At 37.2% G+C, this 12,092-nt stretch overlaps 1 protein-coding gene across 1 annotated transcript in view; it reads left to right on the forward strand.

Annotated features, from left to right (window-relative positions):
- TRIQK (triple QxxK/R motif containing) overlaps positions 1–11,454 on the forward strand; it is a 64,257-nt gene extending 52,803 nt beyond the window's left edge. Inside the window, exon 4 of the mRNA XM_082044475.1 lies at positions 6,213–11,454. Within this exon, the coding sequence (XP_081900601.1) occupies positions 6,213–6,326 (114 nt within the window). The 3' untranslated portion in view covers positions 6,327–11,454. The remainder of the gene's footprint in view (positions 1–6,212) is intronic.
- The last annotated feature ends 638 nt before the right edge of the window (positions 11,455–12,092 follow it).

The raw sequence follows: 12,092 nt of genomic DNA on the forward strand, positions 1-12,092 counted from the left end.
ATAGTGCCAAAATATATGGTGTCTCTTGGAAAAGCAGGACCCCCGTCTTGAGAAACAACTCAGAGAGAAAACAGTATGTCTCCTAGTGTTTGGATAAAATGAAATTCTTTGTAACAGAAACAAAAAGGGAGCCTCTAAACCTTCTCTGCATGGTTGTTTTGTTCTCTGAGAGCTCGTGCTGGTGGAAGCCCACCTGCTTGTCCTTACCAGGTGGAGCAGCAAGGGGTCTGCACCGTCGGTGCCAACTCTGCTCTCCATAGGTGAGGAAGAGGTGGCAACGGAAGGGTGACAAGCAGAAAATGGTTTGAGGAATGTGGAAGCTCAGCCCCAGATAGCTGGGGTTTGGTATGCAGGGGCCAAAAGTAATGGGAGTTCTCAGTGAGAGATATTTTCACAGGCTTCAAGAATGAATCCGTGGTCCATGGGATAGATGCCGAAGTTTTCTCTCTTGTTGAAAGGCAGACACAAATCTGAATGGTAGTATTTTACAACCACTTGCAAAGACATAATCGGCTGCAGAATACCACTCCACAGAGAATTATTAGCAATGTAGTACATCAATTGAGCTAAGGAAAAAATGTTTCCTAAAAAAGTGAGAGCCTACTGTCTGTCATTTTTTTTGCCTGTCTACTTACTCTATTGTGTAGCTAGCTAGCTCATTATCAAGAGTTTACCTCATCTGGTAAAAGTTATGTATGAATAGACGACAAGACAGTCCTAGTGTATTTTGGCAAAGGGTATTCTCTGATTTCATGCTGTTCGTAATCTGTTAAATTAGAGAGCTACATTTGCCAAGATAAGTTGGGAATATAGTTTCATAGCTTTTCAGAAATTAAGACCACAAGGGACTATTAGATCATTTGATCTGGCCTTCTATATGTTACAGATCATAAAATTTCATCTAAATAATTTCTAGGAAGTCAAAGCACTTTATAACAGCCAAAATATGGGGTCTTCAAAACAGCTTATGTGCCTCACAGAAAGAGCAGAGAAGCTTAATGTGGCACCAGTGAACAAAATGTGATATTCCCAGTGATCCCAGTAGCCAGACTTTGGTCCCTGGCCTTGAAATGGAGGGGAGTTGAAAAAACCCATACAAATAGAAAAACAAAATCAGATTGCTCCGATCTGACCCTGACCTGACCTGTACACATAAATGCAGTAATCATGGTGGTTTGAGCATTTGAAGAAGATGCACCAAACAGGAGCTCAGGAGGATTTTCTGTACCACCTCAGAGCAGTAGTGCATCTTTCTCAGGCTTTGGTCCCTGCTTATGACCAATCTTTAACACTTCAAATGATAGTTGACAGCAACAAATCTTCAAATTCCACAAATGAAATCAATACAATTGGAGGAAAATTTCCTGAAAAAGAAGGAAACTTCATTTGCTCCTTTATAGAAAAGTCTGAAGCACTGAAGCTTTAGGTGTAATTACATTAAACAATCTGCTGCTTCAGGGGTTGGGAATACAGCAGTGACCATGTAAATAATCCCAGTCTTCCCAGCACCTTGAAGGAGGGGAGCAGTCTGGAGGGCTGAGGTCGCCAACCCCAAGGCTGGCAGTCAGGACCTCCTATTCACACGAGTCCTAGTTGAAGTATTCTTCCCAATAACAAATAAAAATGTACTTTTTTGAGAGATCTGGCTGCAAAAGCTTCATAGCTATAGAAGTGGGTTTGTTGTTTGTTTGTTTGTTTTTGTTTGTTTGTTTTGTTTTGTTTGTTTTGTTTGGGTTTTTTTGTTTTGTTTTTGTTTTTCCCCAAGAGGTAACTGGAATGTTCAATCATTCTTGCTCCTAGGAAATAGCATCTTATTTAAAGACTGAGCTTATCTAACCACAGCTGGACCTTGAGAGGTTCTGGTAAACAAGACAGAAGGACCCCATACTGTGAAGCGCCTCACTTAAATACAGGTGTATGACATATATAGTTATATGCTGTAACCAAACTGCCTCTCATTCTTCTCTGTGACAAAATAAATACCAGTAATCTCCCTACTGGAAATCCCTCTGCCTTTGCACATCCAGAGATCACACTGAGGGAGTGTGATCTTAAATCCAAAGAGTCACAGTTTTTCAAAAGAGAGTCCTCCACTTTGTAAGTACTATCTACATCTTTGATACCTCTCTATATTATCTTGCATTTAACTATATTAAAATGAATCCTGTTGCTTCATGACCATATAACCAGGTCTATTGGATGACTGTGTAATACTACCTTGTTCTCATTATTTCAGTCAATAATGATCTTTGTTCCCTCTGAAATTTTTACAATCAGAAATCTGTAACATCAAAATTACAGTTAAAAGTTAATAACTTACTTTTGTCACCATGTATTGGATGTAGAATATCCTTCATCAAGGAAGTAAGCATCCATTTTTAAATATGATTTTGTTGAAACTCTAAAAGATTGTTACAGTGAATGTCCAGATAAAGTCTTCCAGTTGGAAATTATATGGGATAAAAAAGTTCATTGTCAAGTCTGCGTATGTTTGTTTTATTTCTACATGTATCCTTGGTCAGCATGATTTTCTTTTAATCTCTTTTCAGAAATAGCTAGGGATAGTTTAGCATTTCAAAGACAGCAATTTCTGGTACTCTTTTGCCTAATTTTAGGCTGTTTTCAGATAAAAAGAAGTATGATCCTCTTTGGAGGACAATAGTAAGTACGTAAAAAATCTGAAATTTCCTGAAAGTGTGATATGTATAGGACATGATGCTGCCATACACAGTGTCTAAATTTGTGTTATTGTAGCCAACATTTTTTCCTCACCCCTATTTTTTCATCTCCTGATTAATCTTGTTTAGATCCAGCTCTACAATGTTCTCCATCAGGGTGAATCTGAGGACATTATCCAAGTATTTTGGCACGAGAGACATAAAACTGACAAAAAATGATAGGAGAATTAAGTCTACGTTATGCTGTAATGGCATGTGTTTCCTTTATGGAAAAGTTTCTGAAAAACCTAACCAAGCTGAAATCAGTGGGGTTCTACAGACATTATTCTAAATATAAGATAACAGAAAATTCTGTTCCTTTTAAAGGCTTCTTTGACTGTACTTTGGGATTTGAGAGGCGGGGTGTTATTTCCTAGTGTTCTGTACCATGTTATAAAAGGGGAAAAAAAAAAAGCCCTGTGATCATTTTTAGTTTATTTCTATAGGACTTTCTCTATATTGGTTAATTATTCATGGTGAAATCCTCTGAGTAAATGGATTTCGCAGAGGGATGATGGGGATGATCTATAAAGTGGAAGAGAAAGGGAGCTATGTATGCCGAGTGGGGAGTATCTTAACATTTCATTTCTATGCATGGCTTAAAATATAAATAGCAAAGCCTGCTAAGCATAAAGCAAATTAAAATGACAATATATACTGTTGTTGCAAAGACAGTGCAGTGGTGTAGCATCTCATTTCTATTTACATTGCAAAATTTATGTTTATAAAAGTTCATAAACTGGATGCAATTCTTAAGAGAGAGCACGTCGCTAGCTGAGAGCCAGGTGTCCTTTGTTAGGCTGTTTATTTTAGGTTTTTGTTACTCTGCGACCTTCAGTAACTCAAAATTAAGGTTCTTGCATAATTCTCAAACCTGGAATATCAATAAGGCTTTTCATTCCTAGGGTTAATAAAAACTGATCCATCCACCCAGTTCCTAATGCCTGTGTAAAGAAAAGAGTATTGTTATGTCAGTGGTATTCACTGTAAAACTTGGGCAGAGAAATTAAAGAACTACTCCTGTCAAAGCAGTTACTGGGCAACCTGAGACTAAGAATCAAGATTTTCCCAGTTCCACTTCCTAGAAAGCAAAACTTTAATACAAAAGTTACCCAAAATTTTGCTGCTGCTACTGCAGAGTTTCATAAGGTAGACTGGGGAGAAGGGAAACGTTTAAGTATTGTATAGCAGAAAGTGTGACAAGCATTGCATCCAAACAAGGGAAAAAACTTTTTAATCCTCGAATGAATTTGCTCTCTGTGTCAAGTGTGAATGGTGCCTGCATTGTACGGTTTTGTTGTCCACTCTCCTGAGCAGATGGAGCTTGCAGTTGTATGTCACTTGTTTATTACATCCTCTTAAGATTAGTAGCTGTGTGGCCAGATGGGTCTGGGAGCACAGCTGTGGATACAAGGAAATAAATGAAACCTGTCTGATGCTGCCATGCCCTTTTGTGAGATACTGACGTGTTGCAACTGCAACAAAGCAAAAATCACTTTCCTTTAATATATCAGTGAATTAGATGTCCTTTTTTTTTTTTTTTTTTAATCAAATCATATGAAATCAGCAGGTTGAGGTTCAAGAGATGATACAGTTCTAAGAGGAAAATGTAGTGGAAATCTCTAGCAAACAGCCTCAGCAAATTTACAGGAGCAATTTTAATGTGGTAAAATAAATTCAAAGTACATCTCAATTAATCATCTGTATAAAATGTAAAGCAAAGGTTTCTATAGAACAAAGACTCCCATAGAGCATACGCCAACTAGGCAGTAGTATTTCAAAGTTTATTAGATGACATATGTTGAATTATTGATCCAACATTCTGATAAACTATATAATGCATTCATGTAAATGCAAATGAAATGCTGTTCTATAGAAGAATGCCAGATTATGGGCTAGACTTTAAAAATGAAGCTTACACAGTTTTAACTCCTTCATGGCAGTGGACACACTAAGTTGGTCACAAAGCCTCCGTGAATCTAGAGATACTGGATGCAGTGTAGGTCTCCACACCTGAGCTGTCTTCTCCACTCCCTTTCTACCCCAAGGGGAGAAATAGGCATTTTGGGGAGAATTTACCTGACCTCTTTTAGAGGACACAATGAATCTTACAACAAAGGGGGTCAGATCCTCTCCTTGGACAGTAAAGGGTGACTGCTTGTTTAGGTGAGGTCTAGACATCTCCTTTCAGTCGCACTGGCAGAGCAGATTTGATGTAGCATCTTCTGTACCAATTCAGATCAGTTGCTACAAACTCATTGAACTGTTTTTCTGCTCTCCTGTTAAGTATGCAGGTGAATTGTTCTGATGCAGATGGTTTGTAGCTTAACATGAAGCTGAGATTTGGAGGGGAAGTTGTTGCTTCTTTTTGTAGTGGTAAAATGGTTTTTGGGGATTACAAACTAACCTGTTGCTTTTGAGCACCTCAGTACATGATTTTAAAAATACATCCTGATGACAGAGAATGAAGCAGTGCGTATTGTCAGCTGTGGAAGTGACACTTGTTGTCAGCTGAAGAAACATAAGGGTTTTTCTCAGATTTATTTTTCTTCTTTCATTTTGGTAAAATGAGAGTCAACACTACAGGGAATGTGCTGTGCTTTCCAGGAAAATAAAAACTTTAAAATGTGAAATACTGTGACTTTGAAAGAAGTAGTGTTATAAAGAGGATGATCATACTGTGATTTATTATATCTGAGATCTAAAGTTGGAGCTTAAGAGAGTCCAGCCTTAAGATAGAATATGATGATAGGCAGTCACATAATGAGTATGACGTGTCATACAAAAACATTTTTCTGCTACTGAAAGCTGCTATAAATCATGTATACTTTGGAAGACTCTTTTATGTTAATTAAGGAAGATGCAGCAAGTTGCAGTATTTTATGGAAAGAGAGGCAAGTGCAAGTGCAAATCGTTGTGCTTTTTGCCTTATTGCAGAGGGGAAGGAAGAAAAGTTTCATCCAATTCTGAAGGATTTTGTAGCTCCATATTGTAATGCATGCCAGGAGGTTGGGAGGTAGAGGTAGCAATTTTCATTGACTTCCACCATACTGTGTTTGCTTCATTAAAAAATTACAAATTTGTTGGCAAAAAGCAGTAACATATTGCTAGAAAACATCAAAATTCACAGTGTAAATTCATAACTTAAATTTGTGTTCAAAACTGTGGTTTGTGAATTCTGTCTTTTCTTTTAAAAAAGAAGGAATAGCATAATAAAAGTACATAAAGCTCCTATTTCTAGGTCAGACCAAAGATTTTTAAGCCAAATATCCTCTCTCTGAGAGTATATCAGACTCATCAAAATATTTATTACGTAAATGGATATTATAGTATTCTGAAATGGTAATCACAGGGAAGAAATTATACAGTTATATATATCTGATGCTATTTTAATGTGCATTATAAAAGTTAAATAATATTTATTCCTGATTTATCTGAAAATATGGTACTTTTTCTAACCGTTTGTTTGTTTTGTTTTTTCTCTTCTTTCTACAGGAAGTTGCCCTCGTCCTTGCAGCTATACTGGTATTTTTGTTGGCTTTCTATGCTTTCTTTTATCTTAACATTTCCAATGAAGTTGACCTCGATCTGGATCCAGACGAAAACTAGCAGATGCAATGAATCTATCATCAAGACTTCTTCAGCTTGAAAAAGACTACATAGGAACACACAGTCCCTTCACTGTGAGACAGTAAATGATGCCATTTCTTGCAGTCTAAATCCATAAGAAAGTTTTGCAATACATCAGTCACTTTTACATTCCAGATCTCCAAAATAGAAGAAGAACACTCGTGCCTGGCAAGTGTATTTGGTTAACGCCAAAGCCAGGAGCAGCAGTACAATACATGAAGTTTATTGTTTAGTTTATTGTTTACATTGTTTTTTTCTCAGGCAGAGAACTTTGATGTCAAAAAACAGGTGCTGTTATTATCATGGGTATTGATGCTGACTTCACTAGAGGAGAGTCTGCCTTGACTGAGTTTAGGAATCAAAGCTTCCTAATAGCCAAATTAGTTTCCTTTTCCTTTCCCAAAAGAAAGCAGAAATACCAAATAAAAAGTCTTTTCTTGATTTGTATTTAAAATCTATCAAAACCCCCTGATCCTTTCTCTCCCTTTTTCTCTTTCTTGTGCATGTGTGCACACGCACAAAGATGGAAGAAATTGTAGGAAAAAAATATCTTTTTAGAAGCAGTCTGTCACCTCCTATATGGACTTGATTTTGTGTCATCCCAGATTCTGTGTGCCCATATATCTGCAGTAATCTTTTTCATTCTTTTGCCAACTGTTCAGCACACATGTGTTCTGTCAGAAATGGCACCTGGATGACAGAAGCTCTAACATTCGCATATGCCTCTGAAACACAGTTCTTTGCCTCCTGTGCTGTCTGAACTAGTGTAAATAGAAAGTTCAGTTGATGTTCGTTTTAATTAGTGTATTGCTCTATTATTAATGTAAAGTCAAAATTGTATTTGAATTATACTCTTCCTGCTGGTCGTGGTATCAACTTGCTCTACCTGTTAGGGGGATGTTGTAAAAAAATGACTTTCCTGTTATACAATCATTTTAATAATTGAACTAATGTAAGAAGTTGTAAGTATTAAGAAATCTTTTTCTATTCATGTGTGCTAGTAATTGGGAAAATCTTGGCTCCATGACATCCTTCAGTTCTTGCAAGGTACCTTTCAGCATATGCACTGTAGATAACATTTCTGATCCCTTTGATAACACCAAGACACTTGAAGAAGTTGGGATGACAAAGCAGCTGCAGGAGACTGTAAAATTCTGGCTTCATCCTGTTCTACTTTGGCTTTGGCATATTGCTGAGCTTTTGGTTATAAAGGTTCAGTTTTGATCCTTTTACAAATGTGGTCAGTCTTTCTTTGCTTCGGATTCACTTTGATACCAAGAAAAATGTAGAGACATTGGTGCTGAATGGGTCAAGAGAGTTAGGCAGATTGGCTTCCTGAAATTATATTAGCAAATTAGCTTGGCTTTATCTTTGATACCAATTTCAGGGCTGAATGTTAGGCTTAGTTGCAACTGAGATGTTTACTGACTTGTTCCATAAATGCCTGACTGAAATTTCATATAGTGATTTTTAACACAAAGAGATACAAATCATAGCAAATATTATAATGCAGAATGTATTTATTTTAAATTGACACAGTCCCATTATCACCACTTAAGGAACTTAGATCAATACAGTTAATATTTAAACCATACAGTAACTATGACCATATACACTATGAGTCTCTAAGGATCCACTTCTTATCTGTCATACTTCTCATTTACTTTATGCAATGTAAAACAACTCCTCTAGAAATTCAGAGTACAAGTCTTCCAAGAAAAATATGAACGAGAAGCATAAACATGTAAGTGCAAATATTTCTCATTTTCTACTTATGACTGTTACAGACACAAAATGCTAACATTTAGGTATTCATATGACTTATAGTCCATTAATATTCGTACACATGACCAAATGCCTAGCAACATGTTGCCTTTATAGTGAAGCATTATCTGACACATGGCCCGACTTTCAGTGGAGAGAAAAGCATATCACAAGCTGTCTCCTTGGATGTGACATGCCTTTCACTTCATCAGTGCCACACCACATGTCACAGAAGCTGCAGACCTCTCCCGTTGCTTTGCATGAGCAATTTTCTTGCTCCATGAAATGCTGGAAGGATTTCTTTCTCAATGTCTGCATGTAGTGCACTGAGTAATGTGTGGTCTGAGAAAGATGCGTAGTTACCCCTCCATGCCGGTTGTCTCATAACTTGCCTTCTCAATTTGTTACATTAAAAAGCAAGCTATTCTTACTGTCAAATTTGTGAACATGACATTCCTAGAACAGGAGGATGGCATTTCCCGTAATTATGACTCACAAACAAAATCCAAAGCACGTATAAGTGTGACTGAAACAGCCTCCTGGATTTGTGGCTTCTGGGTCCATATTGCCCACAAGTGTCACAGTTTCAAGTTTGTCTGTTGACTTCATTTAGGTTAGGACTTTCCATTTGCAGGAAAGATATTATCATGTAACAGGAAAATTTCCTATTGCTTAGATAAACTGAATGTTCAGTGCATATAGAAATACATGGTAAATATTGCAGTAAATACACTTTTTCTTTTATCAATACAATAATTTCTAATGGGACTATGTCAATAGTTATTTAAAGCTAAAAGCTCCCAATTTTCCTCAAATTATTCACCTTTGATTTTCTAAAAGGCACAAGCACAACCGTATTAGCAATGAGGTCTGATTCTGACTTTACTAATTTATTATTTCCCTGAGTTCACTGAATTTACAACTTATTTACTCCAAGGGTAAATCGGAATGCAACCTGAAGTTATTTCTGCTTTTTGGAGCACTACATTGTTCATGCCTGATGTTTTAAAGTAGAGACTAATTTTAATCTTGCGAACATGTGGCTTATTTTGCCCTTATTATATCTGAGATTGGTTTTTGGACCACGTCTCTTTGTATGAGTTGCTCAGTGTCTATTTTAGCAATAAATGTATTTTTACTATTTTTGTGCTCTTATTAATGTCAGATGTGTCACACTGAATTATATATACATTTGAAAGGAGATTAAAGCAATCTAAGAAGCAAAATGTTCAAATGTGAGCGGTGATACTCACCAGTTTTAGAAGATCTGGATAATTGTAGGCAGTTCTAGCCCCATATTAAAACTAAGTGTAACCTTTGAATAGTACAATACTGTGAATACTACAATAAAGAAGAGATCTTTCCTTGGCATCCTACGCAACACCAATAGAGCAGATCTCTTTCTGCAGACAAAGTTGTCCTGTGTAGCACCCATCAACTTCAGACAGATTTACTTTTCGTCTAAAAGTAATATTTTTACACAGTTGTTTCAAAGAAAGATTGCTGATCAAACAATTTACACAGCAAAGCTGTCTTTATGGCACAGGTTTTTTCAAGGATATTAATCTCTGGGTGAAGGGGTAGGCTACAGTATTGTTATTGCTCTCTACTTGTGAAGTAAACTGAATTTCTTTCTAGCAGAGGCTGTTGAGGAGATGCCTGTAAGACGTCCGCATGCTGTGGGTGGGAGTGGATAGTCTAGAATAATCTCTGTCTAGGAACATACACCAGTCTTCCAGCAGTGATTTTGCCCAGTGAGTCTTTCCTCAGCACTTTTCCTTTTCCGTTTGATCCTGCAGAAGCAGAACCAGCTTGCAGACCATCTCGGGACAGAAGCCTCAATATAGTAGTTCTACTAGAGCTGCTGGTGAACATTGCCAAGGAAAGGCTTTAACTCTGTCTCCTAGAGTCCATAAACATGTTTAACTGGAAGCTTAGGAGGCATGTTAAGCATTTCCCTAATGTACCCTAGAGATACATTTAAACTTTTCTTGAAGAACGCTTTATTTAAAGTTCACTGTTGCATATCATATAGACATCATGTGCTTCAGGATCTGTCATAGCTCCTTCCGTGCATCAGACCAGCCACAGCAGGGACAACAGGTAGACTGTGAGATTGTGCCGCAACACGTAACTGCAGACATACACAACATGAGCAAACTCATCTGGTTAGGTGTCATCAAGAGCAGTTGACCTAACAAGTTTTGTTTTAAAACAAACAGTTTTTAAACAACCCTACTAAATGAAGGCACAGTGAAAGTCCTACAAAACCACTTGTCCCATTTCCCTGAAAATTGCCGTAATGGAAGAGGCTTATCTGCTGACTTAGAGCCAAGTTTTGAATGCTGCCCTTTCAGGGAAGAAAATGTTGCTATCACCTCCCAGTAAGGTGGTGATTCATTTTGCTTTGATGCAGGATTGTGCCTATAAGGCACAACTGTGCCAGCTGGTGAAGGTCAAATGCATCCAGGACAATTCTCAGTCAAGGGCTGTACTTGAAATGCAGACTAGGCAAATTGGAGTGCCAACAAACAGGATACTACAGATCTTGATCGTGTTTCAAGTTTTACTTACAGTAGCATAATAATTACTGGTGCTTATGACTAAGAAAATAACAATATGGCACATCAATAAGACAGCAGAAATGTGATGCTGGAACTGCTTCTTAAAAGATTTTGTAGTGGATTATGCTTGCACTTTGGGAAATGAATCCATGAGATGAATAAACTGGCAAAGATTGTCTGTGATCTTATGCTTACAATGTTTTTTCCTGAAAAAGCCAACAGAGATATTTTGCAACAGTTTTCCCTTTCCTCTTAGTTTGCTGTAATACATTCTTGTGTAGATGGATTTCTACACTTTTCCAAGAGTGGAAAAATATTTTTGTAGTTCATCAGTGCATTTAATTGTCAGAATCCTCTAGTCTTTCTTTTATACCCCCTTAATCACAACCAAATTGGTGGGGAAACAGCCAAAATGTTAGGTACCAGTGTCTCTCAAGCAGATGTCACACCATTATTTTTTAGCTCACTTAAATGAATAAACATGTTAAACTGTGAAGTATTACATTTTAGATTTTTTCATTAAAAAAAAGAGGTACAATCTGTTTACTGTCCTTAATTGAGACAACAATCCTGGTAGCTGCCAGTTTTGGCAGTTTTAATGATGAACTATAAATATTGGGACAAATCAACTAACTGGTGATTGTGAAAGATAGTTCAAGTAGAAGCTTCATTCTGCATGAATGCTTTTTTCAGTGCTATAATTTTTTCTAACTCCTATAATTGTTATGCTGGTTTTGCATGCTAAAACCACAAATAAATACATGACTAGTCAAACAGTGGCCTTGACTCTGTTGTCTTATTCTGAATCACTGAAAAAGCAGATAAAAGCTGACAGCCCTGCAGCACAGTTCGTGCCTTGTCCAAATTCTTCCTAAAAAGTTGTTTGTTCAGGTCAGTTATAAATGTGAGCTGTGAAGAGCTTTGTTTTGCTGAACCTTGAAAAAACTGAGCATATAGATCAGCATATAGATCTTTGGAGTTTGCCATTTTACAAAGAGATTGTAGGAATTTTAAAGAGCAAAGCCACAGGAGGTGAGTGTGGAGTTCAGTGACAAAACGATGTCATTCTCCTATTGCTGTTCCTCTGTGAATGAGAGTGAAAGAAAACAAAAAAAAAATGGCTGATACTTCCAGAAGACACCCACCTTGCAACTCATGGTGTTGCTCAAGAAGAAGAGGGTGGAAGGAAAGCTAATTCTGGTATCAAATCAGAGCTGCCTCAACTTCTTACTTTTCATGTGTCAAAAAAAAAAAAGGGGGGGGCCAAGAGGATAGAAGTATGTCTGAAATGAAGCAGCTTCTCATTGGATTAATCATTCATTTATTTAAGGAAGGAATAAATGGAGTTTGGGGTATTTACACAAAGCATAAGTCAAGTTAATTGCTGTTGCCTTCATGTAAAATATGTCACATAATG

This window comes from Streptopelia decaocto (assembly GCF_964273445.1).
Source record: "Streptopelia decaocto genome assembly, chromosome: 2".
Taxonomy (NCBI): Eukaryota; Metazoa; Chordata; class Aves; order Columbiformes; family Columbidae; genus Streptopelia; species Streptopelia decaocto.